Here is a 21,020-nt window from a genome sequence, read left to right as displayed (position 1 = left end):
TTTTTTTTTAGTTACCATAGTTGTGTGGATAATGACATACTAAAAAGTTATGAATTAAAGTTCATGTTATACTCATCTTCTCTAAAGGCATATATCTCAGAATTGACAAGAATCAGAGGAACCGATTATGGGATAAGTTTTTGCCAAATTTGTCAAAAGGCACTTTTTTAATGTGTTTTGTGACACAGAATAGAATTATCTTTGGAATTTCTAATTTTTGTTGAAGTCTGTTTTAGCTATGGTCATTGAGCCTAGGTGATACCTACTTGTCATAGGATGATAGGCATTTGACCCAGGAGGGACTTTAGATATCATTCAGTCCAGTTTCCTAATTTTATAGGTAAGGAAATTGAGGCCTAGAGAGGTATGATACTTTGTCCAAGGTTCAAGAGTATGTAGGGACCAACTTGTAATAGATCACAAAACACAATTGTTAAATTTTTAGTCTGAGCATTTATGTCTCAGAAATCAGCCAACACTACAAAGCAGGGCTTGTTGTGTGTTTGTTTTTTTGATGTTGTTGATTGTCTCGATTTAAGAAAGGGATTGCAGAAATATTAATAGTTCAGATTATATCTAAAAGTGTGTCATGCATACATTTTTTTTTCCAGAGACATTTACCATCACACCCTTGCCAAGGTCCCACAGTAAGTGAAAGAGATGAAATTAAAATGCTCATCTTTTGATTTTAAGTCCATTGCACTTTTGACTTTACTTAAATTCTCAATGGCACATTATAGCCAGTAGGAACCACAGTGAAAATCTTGGGACAGGGTTATGACATGTCATTCATTTCATATAGAGACTTGTTAATCACAAGAAGAATGGTTCAGTGGAAAGAATGGGATTTGAAGTTAGATGACCCACCACTTACTACTTGTGTGGCTTTTGGCAAATCACTTGACCTCTCTTGACTTTTGTTCCTTCATCCATAAAATGTGAGGGTTGGAATGGGTAGCTTCCCAGGTGTCTCTTCTAGATCAAAATCTGTCAAACTTTTTAGATTTCACTGAACTGATTTTCATCTTTTTGGGGTATAGCTGTAGATTTTTCTTCTTTCTTTGAAACACTTTTCAATATTTATTGAGTGTTACTAATGCCCATTTTATGGAGAAATAGGGCACAATTCTGTTTTTTTTTTCTTTTTTTTGGCATAGACATGTTATTTCATTGGTATTGCAAATGTCTGGTATGAAAACTCTCCCATTCCTGTCTCCTGTTCCTTCTACATTGCTTACTAATTCAAGCATAAATTATAGTCTTAGAGAATTTATGTGGGGCATGAAGAAGTTAAGTGACTTTCCCAGTATCACATAGCTATTACATATCAGAGACAGGACTTGAATCCAGGTCTTTTTGATCCTAAGATCAGTCACCTAATCCTCCTACCATGCTACTTATTTTGTGTGTGCCTTGAAGAGGGCATTTTGTGATTTTTTTTTTATAGGGAATTTATTGATGATTATAACTTGATCTTTTCTGTGTAGACCCTTATAGTCAGTAATTTGGGCCAGCTGGATTAGACTAGACACTCTCTACAAATATAACTGAAGAATTATGTATGTATGTATGTATGTAGCAAGCCTTCTTTTGAACTAGGAGGGTTTGGGAAAGGACATAAGGAATCAGTCAATTTTTGGTCTTCCTGAGATGATGTCTCTTCTGAGTCAAACACTGAGGAAATTCTTTGTGACTGTTAGAACTTCTGGATTCTCTATAAAATAAGGAGAGGGTTACTTTGCTTGTGAACTATTTTAAAATATCTTTAGATAAGAAGTTCTAATCTTTGTGTCATATCATCCTTTGGCAGTGTGGTGCAGCCTATGGACTCATCCTCAGAATATTGTTTTCACTTCCAAAAAATAAAATACATAGGATTATAAAGGAAACTAATTTGTGGAAATGTCCTCAAAATATTTAAAACAAAACCAGGAAGAAATGCAAGGAGCTCAGATTGGTAGCCTTTTCTTTAGAGAGGAGGAGGAAAATGGGAGACTTTCAGGAAAGAGAGGTGTGTGTGTGTGTGTGAGAACTTGAATAACAAGAGAATCATTGATTTTAAAAGGTACAAATAAGATATTTTACTAGTCACTTAATTTTATATTGTTATCATTAATTGACCTGTGAGTTCACATTTTTATTGGTATTACACATTTGGTTATGGCTTCTGGTTGTCCAAAACCTTAGTCAGACAATGAGTACTGCTTCTAAAGACAATCTCTTCTTCTCTATCTACTGCCCATTTCTTTCTTTAGTAATATAAGGTGTTCCATGTGAAAGGATTTTTCAATGAAAAAGAAGGAACCTTAATGGAAAAAAGCAAAAAAACCACTATAGACTGCTTCTGTCTCAAAGTGTTTCCAAGACTTCCTTGGTAGAGATTGGGATGACACTTGATTAACATGGCGGGCGTAACTTTTCTTTAAAGGGTTCCAAACAAGGATACTGGAGGCATACAAAAAAGATTCAGTGGAAAGACATCCATTGATGGCCAGAAGCATCTACAGATGCAATGTGATCCCATGCAATGAAGCATGTGGCCCTTCATTGGCATTATATGATAACAGGAGGATCTTCTGGCAGAAGAGCTGACTTTTGCTGCGTTCTGCAGGCTGCCCCTCCAAACCCATCTTTGATTGGCACCTATGCCCTATTGAAACTGGCATCACACCTTCTGAGTGGGCACCGTGCCAGTCTAGCAGATGGGTATGGGCACAAGCATGCCAGAAACCCAGTATGTGCTTCAAGTTTAAGTATCAGGGGCCGAAACTCCCATCCAGGGATGTTAAAGCTGCAGTCTGTTTAGAGCTTTTTGTGCTTAAGGTGAAAGGATATGCCATTTCTACTCCAGCTTAGGGGTTGATTAATTTTGAAAGTCAAACAGTAGCTCCTGTGGCTGTGTCGGGCAAAACCCTAACTCTGGTGAATCAGAATTACCGCTTCCTGTAGGGAAGAGAAAGTATTGTAATGAAGTTTCCAACCAGAGATGCTCTCCTGCAAGGTCCTTCAGCGCTCAAGCAGCGGGCCCTCGGTCGAGATGAATATTCCTATTCTCTAGCAGAGCCAGGTGCAGTTGAAGCCAGATCCTCAACCTGCTGAAGTGGAGAACCCTCAATTTTGAAAGGGCAAATAGAAGTTGGGAAGAACTCAGCATCAGCTCTCTTCCCCATGAAGTCCTAAGTCTTCACTGAGTAATCACACAAAGGAGATGAGGAGAGGAGAAAGACTGAATGAAAAGAACTTTAGAATACTAATTCAGAGAAACCTTTTAACCGCAGCAAAATAAAAGTAGTTCAGCACTCCTTGCTCAAAGCATGGTCTGATTCTTTGCATTTTATATCACCCAAGGCTGAGTGTACTAGACTTTAACAGGAGTTGTTGCATGAAGACCAGTTTCTCCAATATCTGTCATGTATATAAACTTTGCTTCTTGAATAATGGATTTTGCATAAAATTGAGTTTTAAGCACCATATCCATATCCCTCATGATAGTCTCACACTCACTGCAGAACCAGGCAAAAAAAAAAAAAAGAATCAGGGAATTGTTCCTTATGACCACTTTACCCACATCCCCAAAGGCTCTTAAATTTCTAGGAATGCATACAAGACCAGCTGTGGCCAGGAGAAGCTCTCTCTAATCACCTTATAGCCATTGCTTTTTCTTTTCCACTGTGTAAACTTTGTGTATGGAACAGGTTCCATGAGACCATTGTGCATACTTTGCCGGATTCAAAACCTATAACGGCCACAAATTAAACTACTAAAACTAAAGCTGGCACGCTATGACTGCCAAATAAAACTGGCACATCCCTCTGTCAGACTGCGGCGGGTGAGTGTGCCATACAGTCCTAGGAAAACACAATTCATCCAGAAGCACTTTTGTCACTTGTTCCGATATTAAACCAGAGAAAGTGACATTAATTAAGGTAGTGACATGAGCCAACAAAGGCAATGAAATTCCTGGCTTTGGCTTCTGTGCAGACCTTAACCCAACCTGCTATGCCGAGTTATTGTGGATATTTCTGAAGGGTAGGTAATATGCCTTCTTTCCACTTCCCTTCATTCCCCACTCTGAAACATCATTTGCAAGAATCTCAAACCTCGTGCCTAGTCAACTGGTGCATTAGGAGATGTCCTCAGTGACTAAGAGTGATAGTAATATAAGATAAGCATTTAGGGCCATGTACCTACTTCTGTCTAGGTGATATGAGGTACATGTCCTCTATGAAATGTACATAGGTAGAGAAAATTGGGTCCCTGAAAGAAAGGATTACAGCAACCAAATGAGCAGGGTGGGTATAGTGGGAGGCCAGTAGATAGAGTTGGACCTGGAGTCTGGAAGATCAGAGTTTGAATCTTACCTCAGTCACCTCCTAGCTATGTTACCCTGGGCAAATCACTTACCTTCTTTGAACCTCAGTTTCCTCATTTGCAAAATGGGGATAATCATAGCACTTGCCTTACAGGGTTGTTGTGAGGCTCAAATGAGAGAACATTTGTTTTGCAACTTTAATGCAAAACATAAATGCTATTATTAACAATAGATGCTGTTAATAATGATGTGAATAGTAATAAAATGAGGATGCTGGTTAAACTTGGGACACTTTTTAGGATGGAATGTTTTCAGCTAGGCCTTCAAAGGAAAATGTTAACAGATTATGTACTAGAACATATAAAATTAACTCTGAACTGGTCTACAATGGAAAAAAAGAATTGTAAGCATACAAGTAGTTATTGTACCAAAGGAAAAATGGGGAGGGAAAATTTTAAAATAATGTTTTAGGTGGGAGGAGAGAAGAAAGAGAGTTTGTTTTACTTCTCATTTGTTCTTGACTTTTTAAAAAAATGAAGCAGTATACATTTGCCTGTGGACATTGTAAGTAGAGGAAAGGTATCTTGTCAAAACATTGCTAATAATAGTAGCTATCATTTAATACAACATGTTCAGGTTGGAAAAGCTCTATAAATAGGATATCAAATTGGATCATCACATCACCACTGTGAAGGAGGGGCTCTTATTATCCTATCTTATGGCTGAGAAATGTTAAGTGATTTGCTCACGATCACAAACCTTATAAATGACTGAGACAGAACTGGAACTCAGGTCTTCCTGACTCCCTAATCCAGTACATTCTAAAACATTGGAAAAGAACATGGTTTAAAAGGAAGGGTAGAGAGTATATTAAGAATAGATAACATTTTCTCTTAAAATGAACCAATTCCCTTGAATGGCATCTGACTGAGACATCTTCCATGAGAATTGTGGCTATTTGGAAGGATGGTTTTTTTTTGTGAAAAGAAGTGATCTAAACATATGGGAAATACATGCAGATGTCAGTCTTTCCAGGTACCAAAACACAGCAGTGCAGAGAAAACAACTTCTTGGACTCTCTCTATATCCGAGTTTCTGTTAAATTTAGGTTTTGGGACAGTCCTGATAAGGTTCCTGGACATAACCATTGGTATTTGAGATCAGATTAGTAATTAGTCTCACTAGTGAGTTTTCACATCAAGCAGGACAGTGTCTTCAAAGAAGTTTGAGGCCAGAGCTGCAAGGGAACAAGGAGAAGAAGGCCAAATTGACACATGAAGAGGCCAAACAGTCCAAGAAAATATCAACACTGCTTACAAAATCAGTCTCAGAAAATGTGTCAATGTGTATGAGACTGTATTTGACTTGCAATCCAAGTAAAACAGATTATTTAAATCTGAGAGGCAGTATTACTGAACCCAGCATGCCTACTGCCACTTGTTTGACTCTCTCAGAACAGAATACTGAGAGGCAAGGGCTCAAAGTTAAATGAACGTTAATACAATTCACAATCATATGAAAGACCCAGAGAATGTTCTTGAATCAAATTTTTTTTTCTGTGCCCTAAATTTAACCAGCTGGAATTACTTTTTTAAGTGCCATCCTATTTAACTTTTTTGAAATGTTGAATTTGCCTTTTAATAGGAAATCTGTATTTTATCATGAAGATGGAACACAGTGTCCTTTGTTAATTATTCCCTGGAGAAGCAGGGTATTTTTTCTACTGTGTGCTTAGTATGTAGAAAAGACATAGCTTCCCACAAATTTATTTCAGGTAGGAGAGATTGGAAACATGCATATTCAATAGAGAGGCAGATGAAGACTACAGCTTCCTCTTAAGGTTTGTTGAGTACCACTTAATGAGAATTCTCAAAGTTGACATCACTAACCTGATTAGGAGATGATGAAAACAAGATAGAAAAGTCAAGAAAAACACAGTTTCTGCAGAAGAAGAGCTCTGTTATCATTAGGCAAATGTGTTGGCAGCAAGAAAAACGATATCAGACTCCATCCCTTTATTATTTGTGTGTGTATGAAAATACAACTCTACTCAGAGTATACCATGACTATTGAAATAGCTTGAAGAAATAATGGAGAATGGCATACCCATTCCCACCTTCATTTCTCAAATAATAGTGTACTCTATTATTGATGGTATTGATAGCTTAGATGGTGCTAAAAATACTGTCATTTTCAGTTTTTATAAACTTAATTGATTTTTTTTCAATAATACTTAGGTCACAAAATGTATGAGAACAGCCGTTATTTTTAATAAGTGTAATGTCAAGTCCTGGAAAAAAATTGAAAATTATGTCCTGAATCAAACAATATTTCTGTGAAAAACTGTGAAAGGATGGCCTACCAACATAAGCTCCTGATAGGAAGAGCATGAAAGTTACATAGATTCTTATTGTGGTTGAAAAACACCTCTATTAGGCAAGTTTGTTTGCCTTGAATCTTGTGATAGCCCATGTAGTTGGGAGGGCCAGAAGAGCCTCTTTTTCAATTGCTGTGATACATTTTTAAAAAGAGTAACATAAAGGAATAGATATTGGTCCTGAAATGCTGAAAGTACTTTTGCCCACTCTCTTTTATTGCATGATGACTTAAAGAGGTAGCTTCAAGAAAAGTAGGTCATTTAAAGAGCCATAAAATTCATTATTTGTACAATAGTTGAAACTCAGAGGAGAATATGTTCTTGTACAGAGGGTTTGCTTCAGGTACAAGATATGGAGCCAGGAAACTAAAGCAATCATTTGTCTGTCTTTGAAAACATACTTTGTACTTGATTTCCAAAAACTTTCACATCACTTTCAAGATATCTCTACTGAGTTGTTTGAACTTATCATAGGTCCCATGAATGAGTTTTAGAAATAAAAGATTATATTTAGAACAGTTAAGCTTTGGAGAGGCTCTTGGGTCAAACAAACATTTCATGAGATCACAGATCTAGAGGTGGAAGGAACTCCAGGGCCCTCTAATTCAACCTCCTGATTTTACAGATGATGAAACTGAAGAGCAGGGAGCATAAATGACTTGCCCAACATCACGTAGGTAATGAGTCAAATATGGAATTTTAACCCTAACCCTTTAACTCCATAGATAGTACTCTTTCTGCTCCACCATGATGTCTCTTTTAATTGGTCATGTCAATGCAAAGGGAGTTGATGTCATGGTAGGAAAATCGGGTGAACTATGTGAATTCTTCAGCAAAATAATAACATGTTAAGGTTGGAAAAGTGCTGTATCTCATGAATGTGGGCATTGCTGACACCCTCAACCTACCTGTCCCCTTTCATCTGTGTGCCTCTTTTCCATGGCTCTCCATAAGTCCTCCAAAGAGAAGATATGTATGTACACACACACACACACACGTATGTATAGAGAAGAAAGCCATATACAATTAACCCTTCCACATCATGATTTTACCCATAGAGGTTTTGATATGTTGTGGGTCAGCATAAGAAATTAAATGGCAATCTTTTGGGAGTTTTGTGGAAGCCACAGATGACATGAAGGGCAGCAGGCAACACAAGAAAATATTTAACCCAAATTTTACAATAAGGTATTGTAAACACACCATAAAAGAAAAAGAAAAAATTAAGACTTCTCTGGTATGAAGGGAGCGCCATAAACATGCATTTATGTGCATTTTCCAGACCTTGCTGGTGACATGCCCCTAACCCCTGTGATGTGGAAAGGATAACTGTCTATATCTGTATCTATCTGTCTGTCTGTCTATCCTAATGTTTTGTGGGTACCAGTGCTCACAATCCCTTCATTTCTGTTATATCACTAACCCTCCCCTCATCACTCTGCCTTTTCTAGTCATATATACCCTTGATGATATCTCTTCCACCACATCCCATATGCAAATCATCATTGGTAATATACTGTAGCCTGATTGCACTTAACGCCTATCACTCTATTGTCCATTGGGTCACATAAAATGTTTATCTGAAACCTTGGTGTTACAAGATTCATAGACTTAACAAAAGATACACTGAACATATTCAATTTTTTAAAAGCCCATAATGTTTATGATTTTGCTAACTGGCCCACAAATACTAGTCCTACAACTGGAGTATCTTCAAGGTAGTACATTGCAAATTGAACCAATTATGTACTTACTTACTCTATTCATTTATCTATCATCTATCTTTCTATCACATATTGATTGATTGATTGGTTTGGTTATTTATTTATTTATTTTTGTGGGTTGTAGGGTTTTGTTTTTTGTTTTTTAGTTTTTTTGCGTGGGGCAATGAGGGGTAAGTGAATTGCCCAGGCTTACGCAGCTAGTAAGTGTTAAGCGTCAAGGCTGGATTTGAACTCAGGTCCTCCTGAATCCAGGGCCAGTGCTTTACACACTGTGCCACCTATCTGCCCCATGTATTTTATATTATTCCATTTATTCCATTTAACTCTAAATTTAACTTGACCTCATGACTTACTTGACTTGGATCACTCAACCAATATGTATCAGAGGTAGGAATTAGACCCAGGTATTTCTGGTTCGAAGTTCCTCTCTCCATCAGCTATACTGTACTGTGTTTATTACATGAAGTAAAACCAGTATCTTTTATTTGCATGATTCACACCACCACTACCACCACTGGAACATTTATATAGCACTTTAAGATTTGCTAAACACTTTTGCTTGTTAACCCATTTTAAATCTTATAATAAACCTCTGAGATAAGCAAGCTATGGCATTCCTACATCATGCTGGTTTTACAGACCAGAGCACTGAGACTGAGTGTTTAAGTACTTTCCCCAGTTTTGTAAGAAGCAAAACTGGGCCTAGAAGCTAGATTTTCTGATCCCCAGTCTAATGGTCTTCAGGGAATAGGGTGTGTAAAGCTGCATCATTAGAGCTGGTAGAAGACAGTGATTGGGATTTTCCACAATTTGCTTATTCTGTCTCCTTTACCTTGTTCAGAATGGTATCATGGGTACCGGGTTACCTTTTTCTTTTTGCATACTTCACAGAGCTGCATGCACTCTCAGATGTTCATCCATATTAGTAAGTAAGCATATATTAAGTGCTTACTATGTATGTGGCAGGCACTGTGCTCAGTGCTGGGAATACAAAGAAAGGCAAAAGATAGTTCCTGCCCCCTAGGAACTTACAGTCCTTCAGTTTTCCCCAGAGGATGAAGGTGTGCACCCAGATGTAAGATGCAATATTTAATTAACAACACGCTCAACATCCCTTAGAAGGACTATGTAAATATAAGTTTTGATTTTATCATGATGACATGGCCTATATATATAATCCAGTTTTAGACATAGGGAAGTCTGTTACAGGTATTTTAAATCATTGGAATTTTTCTAGTTTGTGTACAGAAAAAAATAGATCTATTTTAAGATTATTTAAAGAATATATTTAAAAGTAAAGAATAGTGTGTTTCCTACTTTTGGCATTTGGTGTGCAGGTGTGCCTTATTTTATATAACAGGTGTGTTTATAACAATTTGCATTTCTCAAATGTTTATCAAATGACTGGTTTTAATTCAAATGTTGGAGTTTGCTATGTAAAGGAATTGCTGTGCTGCATCCTTTTGTAAAGGAATCACTTCCTAATTTATCATTTTACGCCTATGAAATTTGTTCAAAGTGAGACATGTCTGCATGTACTTCCTTTACTCCTGGACCATGCCTGCATCTTTGCACAATTTATAGTTGTGAAAGGGAACATGAGCCAAATATGACTAATTTGAATTTTGAAAGCTGGTGAATTTTGTAAAGCAGAAGGTTTATTTTGGCCTAAATAAGTCACACTGGGCATCTGTATATCCTTGGGTCCTCATGACATTGTTTTTTGTTTGTAAGTATTAAAGCCAAATCCTTTTCTATTTAAGTTAAAAGTGTCACAGTCTTGCTAGTAAAATAGTCTCACATGGCAAGATTTTAATAGATTGAGAGAAAGATGCAGGGTGGGGAAATTCAAGAATTAAGGTTGTATATTCTGATGAACGCTTCTTATGTTTGGATACTTTACCTATTATGCTAAGCTGCCTAGCACCAAGTTTGAGGTGCTTAAGAAGAAATCTGTTGAATACTTTTGAAAAAGAAAAGTGAATATCTGGGTAGCAATTGTTACCAGTCAGGGTATTTAATGTGGAGAGAATAGAAATTGTTATTGGGACTACTAGGACAACCCCCAATGGTATTATTGTGTTATGAGTATTTGGGGAAAAAATTGAAAGATTTATTTTTTACATCTAAAAAAAATATTAGACACTATTTTAAACTGTTCAGCAGTTCAGCAGACTTAAGCTGTGTTGCCTTGGGCTTGTTACTTAAATTCTCTGAGCTACAATTTCCTTTACAATGGTACTATTAATAAGTTAGCTGTGATTAAATCAAGAAATTATTTTTATTTTATAGAATAAGAAAAATTTTAATTGCTAGGTGCTATGGGAGAATTTTAATATAGGGCCCCAGTCCTCCAACAGTTCAGTCCAGTTAGGAATAAGGATAAGGATGGGACCTTCTGATGAGGAACATCCTCTGCCAATACAGATTGGCACCTTCCTTGAACTTTATAGTCCAAGAGCTGCCCAGAGGACTGAGAGGTGGTTCAGTGTCTTGTCCAGAGTTATACTTAACATTGTGTCAGGAGTGGGACTTGAATCCAGATCTTGGTTCTTTGGCTATCTTTCTCTTCATTATATGACAGTGTCTTTTCCATAGATGTAGTGAAGCAGGTGAGAACATCTGCTCCCTTTACTTTTTCTTAGGTGCCACTGAACAGAGCTGGGAGAAATCATGGAGCTGTACTAACTGCATCTTCTACAACTTTGTCATCTTATCTCCTCTGGGTCTTCACTACAGCTAGGCAATATTTTTATTCTTCCCTAATTAACTCTTTTTTTTTTTTTTTTAGGCAATGGGGGTTAAGTGACTTGCCCATGGTCACACAGCTAGTAAGTGTCAAGTGTCTGAGGCTGGAGTCAGGTACTCCTGACTCCAGGGCTGGTGCTTTAACCACTGCGCCATCTAGCTGCCCCCTCCTAATTGACTCTTTAACCCACTTACCACATTAACTTTTTTTGTTTTTTTGGTGGGGCAGCAGGTGTTAAGTGACTTGTCCAGGATCACACAGCTAGTATCAAGTGTCTGAGGCCGAATTTGAACTCAGGTCCTCCTGAATCCAGAGCTGGTGCTTTTTTTTATCCATTGCGCCACCTAACGGCCCCCCCCCCCTAAACCTTCTCTTTTCTACTAAAGCCTCTCACAAAATTCCTCCTTTTGCTTCTCATCTGAAGACCTTGCCTCATCCTTTATCATAAAGTTTCCGACATTTTTCAAGAGCTTCCTTTTATCATTCTAGATATCATTCCTGACAATACAATTCATATTTATTAAGCATCTACTCTGTGCCAGTAGGCTAATTGTGCTAATAAGCATTGGAAATACAAATAAGAAAAAGACAGCTTCTGCCCTCAAGGAGCTTATAATCTAAGGGGGAAAGATAACAAAAAGGAAGCTGGAAAAGGGGGGAAAAGGGGATTCCGGGGGTATCTTGTTTCATGGAGTTGAAACCAAGACAGAGCTGCAGTTGGAGAGTGGACTGAACTGGAAATCCAGTCTAGCATTATGTAAAGGAAGGCTTTGGGAGGAGTTGAATACTCTCCACCCTCCAGCCTTCTAATCAAAGGAGAGAAGAGACTGAGGGAGGTGGTTTCAAGACTTGGGGTAGCAGCATGGTGATAAAATTAGAAGTGATGAATTTATCCTGGGAGGGGCATAAAACCAGGCACAGCTGCAGATGCAAAGTGGTGTGTTACTCCAGTCTCTGTTGAATATGGCCCCTGTCCTTGCCAAGGCGCATACCTCTGTGTGAACCCTTGATCCCATCCCCTCTTGTCTTCCCCTGCAGATTTTCATTATTCCTATCCTTACTACCTCTCTGATCTTCTTGACTCCTTCATTGCTGCCTTCAAGCACCCCCCAAGTCTTCCCATCCTTTAAATAAAAAACAACCTTGCTAGATTCTGCTTTGCCCATTAGCTATTGCTGAAGTTTCCAGGCCTTTAGACTAATTGAAAAAGCAGACTGCCCATGGTGCTTCCATTTCCTCACCTCTCTGCCCTTTTCTAACACCATTTCCAGTCTGGCTTTGGGTCTTATCATTCATCTGAAAATGCCCTCTCCAGGAATGACCTTTCCTCTGTCCTTGTCCTTTTTCACCTCTTTTGTCTTTTTTGACACTGTTAACCACTTTCTCCTTCAGAGGTTTTCATAATGCTATCCTCTGCTGGTTCTCCCCCTACTTGTTGGATTACTTCTCAGTCTCTTTTGCTAGATCTTCATTCATATCACACCCACTAACTTTCGCCTTATCCCTGGGATTTCTCCCCATTTCTCTTTATAGTCTTTCAGTGATTACATCAACTTCCATGCATTATTTGTCAGCTTTATGTAGATTATTTTCATATATATATATATATATATATATATATATATATATACACACTCGTATACACAGATATTTGTTGTTTGTTTCAATCCTGTCTGACTCTTGGTGACCCCATTTTGGGTTTTCTTAGCAAAGATACTGGAATGTTTTGCCATTTTCTTCTCTATGTTATTTTACAGACGAGGAAACAGAGGCAAACTGGTTTAAGTGATTTTCCCAGAGTCACACAGTGTCTTGAGTCCAGATTTGAAGTCAGATCTTCCTGACTCCAGGCTTGGTACTCTATCCACTGTGCTACTTAGCTGCCCGCATATACATATAAATACACAAGATATTTATATGCATACATATACAGTACATACTTATATATACACACACATATATACATACCCACCCACAATATAATTATATGCATACATACAAACATGTATAGATCTCACCCAACCTATGCTCACTCAATAAATTCCAGTAATGTTTCCTGTGCCATCAAATACAAACTGCTCTGTTTGACATTTAAGTCTCTTCATAGTCTGTCTCCTTTCTACTTTTTTTAGTGTTCTTGTACTATACTTTACTCTTCTTTATATACTGTAAGGTTCATCCATACTGACTTACTATTTCTCAGGTACAACACTATCTCCATGTCTTTGCACCAGCTATATGTCTCATGCCTGGAAGGCCCTTCTTCCTCACCTCCAGCTCTTAGAATGCCTGACTTCTTTCAAAACCAAGCTCAAGTTTCCCTTCTCTTTCCTGGTTCTCTCAGTGGTTAACCCTTTCTTCTCTAAGATTACCTTATTTATTTTGTAAGTGTCTTTTATAGTCTTTTCTGTTGTCATCTTAATTAGAATGTAAATGCTTTGAGAGCTGGCTACTTAGCACAGCATCTGACATATAGTAAGTATTTATTCATTGATGATATACCAAACTCTAATGTTAAGTAATAATATATGGTGGTACCTGATGAATGTTACAGACAGAATACCGTAGGAGTTATGTATGAGAGGGCAGAGACCTTGGTTGAGGAAAATTTCATGGAGAAAGTAGGACACAGTTTGGGCCTTGAAGAATGTTTGCACTTTGGATAGGATGGAAGAGAATAGTTGAGATGAGGGGAATAAGCAAATTATCTTCAAGAGAGAATGACTAGACTGAACTAGATGAAGCATAATATTAAGAGAAAAAACCCAAACCCCTCAAACCCCTCAAACCCCTCAAACTGAAACCCAGACATTTACGTGCCTGTTATATTCTGAGCACTGTGCTAGGTATTGGGAGCAATACAGAGTTTGGAAAAGTCATTCCCTCCCTTGCTGGAATTTATACTCTGCAGGGGTTAGGGAGAAGGGTTAGAGATACAAATATATATGGCTAAGGTTCTTGTTAGGTAATAGTGAGAGATAATGTTGGAGGTGAAAGTTGGGGATAAGACTATGGAAATCCTTGAATGCCAAAGTGAGAAATGAAAAGCCATTTAAAGATTTTTTTGAGGAAAGAGACATGGTTGAAGTATGTTTTAACAAGATTAGTATATGGCTCTAGTGTTCAAGGATGGATTGGAAGTCAATATAATTAGCAGGGAGACCAAGGAGGCTCTGGGAAAAATCCAGGTGTTGGATTGCATGAGTCTTAACTTGGATAATGGGAATGGAAAGGAAGAGACACTATCATGGAAATGCTGATAGGATTTGGTGATTAATTGGATATGGGGGATCCGTGAGAAGACTTCATTAATAACTGGGAGTTTGGTTGGGGACAATGATGAACATAAAGTCTGGACCTTTTAGTTTTGATCAGAAAGATCTTTTTCACAGAAGAATGATAAGCCTCATGAAGAAGGTACTGGAGGCATGCTTTGGAGAAAGCTATTGGTCCTTTGAGACAGAGATGAGACAGGAGGACTTGTTAAACAAGAGGGACTTCTTAGGCAAAGGTGTGGAGGCAAGAGATGTACTGATCTATACTGAGAATAGTTAGTGGGCCAAGTTGATTAGAATATCAGCTTGTGTGGGAAGGGGACTGGAAAGGTGGAAGTCATTTAGTATTTAAATCTTAGAGGATTATGTATCTTAGTTTATCCTACAGGCCATAGGAAGCTACTGAAGATTTTTGAATGGGATGATATGCTCAGATTAGGAATATACATTTGGCAGCTATGTGAAAAATGGTTTTGGGTGTTGAGGTGGAATTAGAAACAGGGAGTTCAGTTAGGAAGCTCCTGGTGAGAAGGACCTGAACCAGGGTAGAGAGTGGCTTAGTAGAGAGAAGGAGATAAATTTAAGAGATGCTGTGGAGATAGAAGTGAGGGAAAGGGAATATGCATTTATATAGCACCTACTATATACCAGGTACTGTACTAAGAATTTTACAAATATTATATCAGTTGAACATTACAATAGCCCTGTGAGGTGGGTACTGCTATTATCTTCATTTTGCAACTGAGGAAAATGAGGCAAAAAGAGGTTAAGTGATTTGGCCAGAGTCACACAGCTAATAAGTTTCTAAGGCCATATTTGGAATCAAATTTTCCTCCACGCTCAGCATTTTGTCCACCATACCACCTAGCTGCCTGAAAGCTGATTGGCTGTGGGAGGGTAAGGCAGAGTCATTTATGATTCTCATGTTGAACTGGAAAAATGGTGGTTCTGTCACTACAAATAGGGAAATTTGGATGAGGGATGGACAATATAACATTCTGTTTTACCCAGTTGGAGTTTTGAGATGCATATGGTATAGCTTGGTTGGAAATGTTCAGCAAGTAATTGATAATGCTGCATTATGATTTATGAGGGGAATTAGGACTAGATATATAGATTTGATATTCATCAAGGGAGAGTGAAGAGAGAGAGCCAAGGATAGAGCCCACACTTAGTGAGAGGAAGCCCAGCGATAAGAAATGATTGGAGAGGTTGAAGAAACAACAGCAAGCGGTATTATGGAGGTCAAGAGGAGTAGAGAGTGTCTAAGGGGAAGGGATGGTTATTAACATCAGAAGCTTCAAAGGTCAAGTAAAATGGGGATTTAGAAAAGACCAGTGGACTTTTTAGGTAAGAGATCGTTAGCAACCATGGAGAGAAAGGTCAAGTGGTCAGGTTGAAAGTCAGATGCCAAGGGATAGAGCAGAGTGGGAGGTGAGGCTGTGGAGGCAGCAAGTATAGGTAATTCTGTTTAGAGTTTGATTGTGAAGGGAAAAAAGACAGTAGTTTAATAAGTCAGGAGGGTCAAAGGAAGGCTTTTTGTTTGTTTCTGTTTTTTATTTAAGAATGGGGGAGATCTGGGCAGGTTCCCAGCCAGCATGGAAGGAGCCTACAGATTTTAAAAAACAGAACACGACAGAGGAAGGGCATGATTAGATGCTTCACAATCATATTTCACAGTAATCTAAAGTTTTATTTTTCCTTAAAAATTCATTATTTGTTTATATTCTAATCTCTTACCCAATAGACATGTTACAGTAAGAGTTATTTTGAAAAAAGTAATACCCCCTCTAATTTGGATTAATATGGGGAGAATAACAGTTTTGAGATATAGAAGTTGAGACATAGGATGTTTTTGGAGAAATATAATTTTATTCCTTTATTTTGTAATAGGAATAAAACATATGGAGGGGATTAGTAATTTTTGAAAAAAAGGAAAATTTTAGTACCTCTCAATTATGTTGCAAAAATACATGCCCATTAGTAACATTCATTTACTTTAACCTTTTGAATAAATGGAGGTTGATAAACTTGTTTTCCTTGGCTCCAAGGGTTACCACTAAGAGCATTGAGTAGGAGTAACAAAGAGACATTTATAATTGATAGAAGGAAAAATTTGCTGAATGGCTAGCTTGGAAGCCAGTGGGCTTCCCCTTCCTAGAAGTCTTCCAGTAAAGACTGGAGGATCACTATTTAGCTACATTGTAGAGAGGATCTTTGTCTAGGAGTGGGTTAGGCAAGATGGTGTCCAAGGTCCCTTCCATTCTTGTGATTCTGCAAAATCATAAGAATTGAATTGGTGGAATGGAACGTTGAAGGGATATTTAATTTTGTTACCCTTAATCTTTTGGTTTGAAGACACCATTGATTTTAAGAGACCTCAGAAATGTACAGAAGAAAGAATTCCAAAATTTTTCATCAGAGTCACACACTTGCCACATCTGAATTACCACACTTTGCATTGGCAGAATCTGAAGGTCTTTCAGGAAATTATTTAGTGGATTTAATGTAATAAGTAGAGAGGGTATAGGGCAGCTAGGTGGTACAGTAGATAGAGTGCTGGGCTTGAAGTCAGGAATATTCATCTTTCTAGCTGTGTGACCCTGGTTAAGTCACTTAACCCTGTTTGCCTGCTTCAGTTTCCTCTTCTGTAAAAATGAACTGCAGAAGGAAATGGCAATTCACTCCAGTATCTTTGCCAAGAAAACCCCAATGAGGGTTATGAAGAGTCAGACATGACTAAAAAATGATTGAACAACAACAGAGAGAAGTTATGCTCCTCCAATGAGTGGTTAATAACATTGTTTTTTCCATATGTTTATTCCAATTTTAATAACTTTTTTTACTGTGATTTTGTAGCGTCTCCGTATATTAATAAACCAATACGAGATGAAGATGCCCTTCATGTTATAAAAGTGGTAAGGATTATATTTAACTTATTTTAAATGCCTTTTTCTGTAGTTCTGTTTCACAAAGAATAACATTTTGGTCCTATCATTGTTTGCTTTTGATAAACTATTTTGTAGAGAATCCGGAATATCTTTTTGGATTACTTGTTATTGACTATATTTTGTCTTTCATTACATTGTACCCATCATCACCATTATTGTCAGATAAGAGTTTTCTAAGTGCCTACTACAAAAAGAATATGCTTTTAGGTTTGTCTGTATAGGAATAGAAACTACAGTATATCCAATGTTGAAGCAAGATTCTTCCAGTGGCCTTCTGGTTAATTTGATTCTTAGAGATTTGTAGTAAAAATGTGTCTGGAGGTCAGTGTTTTATGGAAAATGCATTACCAGTTCAAGTGCTGCAGTATATAATGGGAATTTCTGAACAGTTGAAATATTAAATCCCATTTGGGGAATTATTTTTCTCCTAATAACATTAATCATTCTTTAATTTAAAAAATTTAGAGACCATCATATTTGCCATGTTTCTTTATAGGAATATCAAGAAAATGGTCCGCTCTTTTCAGAACTGAAATTTTACCAGAGAGCTGCAAAGCAAGACTATAGTAAGTAACACTAGCCCAGTAAGCCACTTGTACATAAGTGCTTGCTCAAGTGAGTATTTGATATTTGGGTATATCGTCTGTGCTTTTGAAAGAGTCTTCTCAAGAGGAGATTTTATCCCAGGATAACACTATTGTATTATATCATATGTAATAGGCAGAAGTTGGAGGCCACTCATTTCTTTCCGTGGTACAATTAATGGAATATATATTTAAAATCAGAGATGTTCCCCCTACTTTACTTAAATAATAGGTTGCTGAGTCTGGTCCAGCTATAGTATGCATGTTAGTAAGTAATTAGAATGATGGACTTATTAGTTGTCTCACAAGACAGTCTTGAAAAGTAGGGCATAGGAGTAGGTAGGAAAGAAGGGAGTCATTTTTTTCTTTCTTTTTTTTTTCTTTGTGAGGCAGTTGGAGTTAAGTGACTTGCCCAGGGTCACACAGCTAGTGTTAAGTATCTGAGGCCATATTTGAACTCAGGTCCTCCTGACTCCAGGGCCGGTGCTCTATCCACTGCGCCACCTAGCTGCCCCCTAGTAGGGAGTCTTTTGCAGAAAATAGAATGTTGGGTTTGGATCCAGTGTAGCCTAGGTTTGGATTTTGCCTCTGGCTGTTAACTATTTGTGTGACTTTGCACGTAACCTTTATATACTTTGGGTTTTGCCCTAATATTTATCTATTACTTGCAATCTGGGTCACAGGAGTTTATTTGTGACATTGAATTTGCTGAACTTAGAAATGAGATGTGCAATGAGGTCAGTCATTCAGTTAACAAATATTCCTTAGGCACTGGGAATATAAAAGGCAAAAATACAGGCCCTATTCTGAAAGAGCTCATTTTCAAATGGTAAAGACCAGCCACTGACTATGTACATTCCAGATAAGTACAATGTAAATGGAAAGTTCTGGGTGGAGGGTGGGGGAAGAAGAGGCCTCTTGCAGGGATTTTTGAAGGATTTGAGCTGTTTTGAGGTAAGCCAGGAAATGGGAGTTTAAGAGAGAGAGAGAGAGAGAGAGAGAGAGCGAGCACCCAAGCGCACACTTCAGGGGAGGAATCTAAAGGTTTTCAGAAGTTTGTGAAACAATAAGCTTAAACTTGATAGTGATTAAAAGGTTAATTCATCATTACAATTCTCTGGACCTAAGTTTTCCCATCTGGAATCAGAGGACGTGGTTTCAAATTTGACTTCTGACACTTTCTACCTGTGTGACTCTGATTGAGTTACTTAACCTTCCTGGGGCTCAGTTTCTTCCATCTGTTAAATGAAGGAGTTGGACTAGATGGCATTTGAAGTCCCTTCCTGCTCTAAATCTATGATCTAGTACCTGGCATATAGTAGGTGCTTAATATAAATGTTTATTGACTGATACTGATTTTCTAATACTGTAAGACTTAATGACTTCTAAGGTCCCTTCCTGATCTAAATGAAGATAAAATTGTAGGGTTTTGAATATCAAATTGATATGATTGACTTTGCAAGGCCAAAATACTTTCTTTCACCAGCAGCATATGGCGATAGATCTGAGTTGGGGGAGGATAAGGAAGATATTAAAGAGGTTGACATGATAGACATCACAAAGTAAATTTTCTTGATATATGTTCAGAAAAATTGATAGTTTTGTAAATAAGGATCAATTCCTACTTCCCACAATCCACAACCCCTCTTCTCAGATATTTAAATCAGTTACAATTAATTTTATATCAGTAGTGCTACCTCATGAGTTAAAAGTAAGGCAAGTGTGACAGGTACATTGGACAAAAACCTCAAATTGGTTTAAAAAAAATGAAAAATTAAATCAAACTGGGTGGTTCCCTGGCATCATGTAGCTTAAGGAAATTTGACCAGACTGAATTCACATGGGAGGAAAAAAACTGGAATCTTAACTAGTTTGAGTGTAACCTTCATTTCCAAGTAATTATCCAATCTGAGTTTTATACTTTGGGGTTCAGAGGGGTCAATAGCTTGCCTTTTGGAGCTTGTGAGGAAGGAAAACATTCCCTTTAAGAGAAGGGAGACAGATATTTTTGCTCTCTACATAGCCCATGGAGGACGTTTTTTCCTTCTTGTGACGGTTTTGCAACTTACCTCTACATGAGCAAATGGTGGCTGTTAGTTCTGTCATATGACTAGGATGATAGCTAGTGGATAAGAAGATGCCAGTGCCTTTTTCAAGTGCAGAAGAGAAGTACGCTTAGAAGATATAAATGTATTTGGGGGGGCTAAGTATGTGTATGAATTGTTTTGTTTGCGTGGAATTCATCACTTAAATGCCAAATTTTGTCTTACTAAAACCTATTTACAGAAGTTCTTGCCTCAGTGCTTCTCTGTGGTGCTGAGGTGACCCTGGCTTCTTGAAAGTCCCACCAGCGAAAGCTGGAAGCACTTCAAATAGTCCTGGAACCAACTGTATCTCCTGTCTGAGGACCCTCCTATCTATGTACAAAAAGGTTCTTCACCAACAGGTTGGCTACCAGGCACTGGATCTTTTGGCTGTGGCAATCACAAATAAAATTAATTTTTCTTTTTTTAAAAAATAGTTTCCAGTTATTATTTAATTTGTTGTTTTTCTATAGCTTCATGGTTTTCAGGAAAATTCTGTAGTTTAGCTAGATAATTGTCAGAAAATTTTTGTACGTGAAACATGAAATGGCTTGAAAAATGATGCTAACTAGGGGGCAGCTAGGTGGCACAGTGGATAAAGCACTGGCCTTGGATTCAGGAGTACCTGAGTTCAAATCCTGCCTCAGACACTTGACACTTACTAGTTGTGTGACCCTGGGCAAGTCACTTAACCCCCATTGCCCCACAAAAAAAACCAAAACAAATAAACAAAAAACGATGCTAACTCTTCATTTTATCTCTTTGCAGTCAAAAGATGGATGGCACACAAACAACTTGAATTTTTAGGAATTCCTCAGTTCTGGGGGTCAGGTTTGGCTGAACACAATGGAAAAAGGTAAAATGGAATCAACCCAGATGTTACCTGCTTGTCACTGAGTCATTTTCCATGGCCCCAGATTGCATCTTTAGCCCAAGCAGCCATCATCTTAACTGAAAGCAGTCC

At 37.8% G+C, this 21,020-nt stretch overlaps 1 protein-coding gene across 5 annotated transcripts in view; it reads left to right on the top strand.

Moving 5' to 3' along the window:
- Nucleotides 1-21,020, top strand: part of VRK2 (VRK serine/threonine kinase 2) — a 152,936-nt gene that overhangs the window by 8,662 nt on the left and 123,254 nt on the right. For all 5 annotated transcript variants that reach the window (XR_006355071.1, XR_006355072.1, XM_043989831.1 and 2 more), the window contains exons 3-5: nucleotides 17,297-17,355; nucleotides 17,885-17,954; nucleotides 20,825-20,912. Coding sequence is in view for 3 of the 5 variants with exons in the window: in XM_043989831.1 (XP_043845766.1) it covers nucleotides 17,297-17,355; nucleotides 17,885-17,954; nucleotides 20,825-20,912 (217 nt within the window). In the remaining 2 variants the exon portion in view is untranslated. The remainder of the gene's footprint in view (nucleotides 1-17,296; nucleotides 17,356-17,884; nucleotides 17,955-20,824; nucleotides 20,913-21,020) is intronic.

Source organism: Dromiciops gliroides, chromosome 2, assembly GCF_019393635.1.
Source record: "Dromiciops gliroides isolate mDroGli1 chromosome 2, mDroGli1.pri, whole genome shotgun sequence".
Taxonomy (NCBI): domain Eukaryota; kingdom Metazoa; phylum Chordata; class Mammalia; order Microbiotheria; family Microbiotheriidae; genus Dromiciops; species Dromiciops gliroides.
This window is presented reverse-complemented; position numbering and strand designations above follow the sequence as displayed.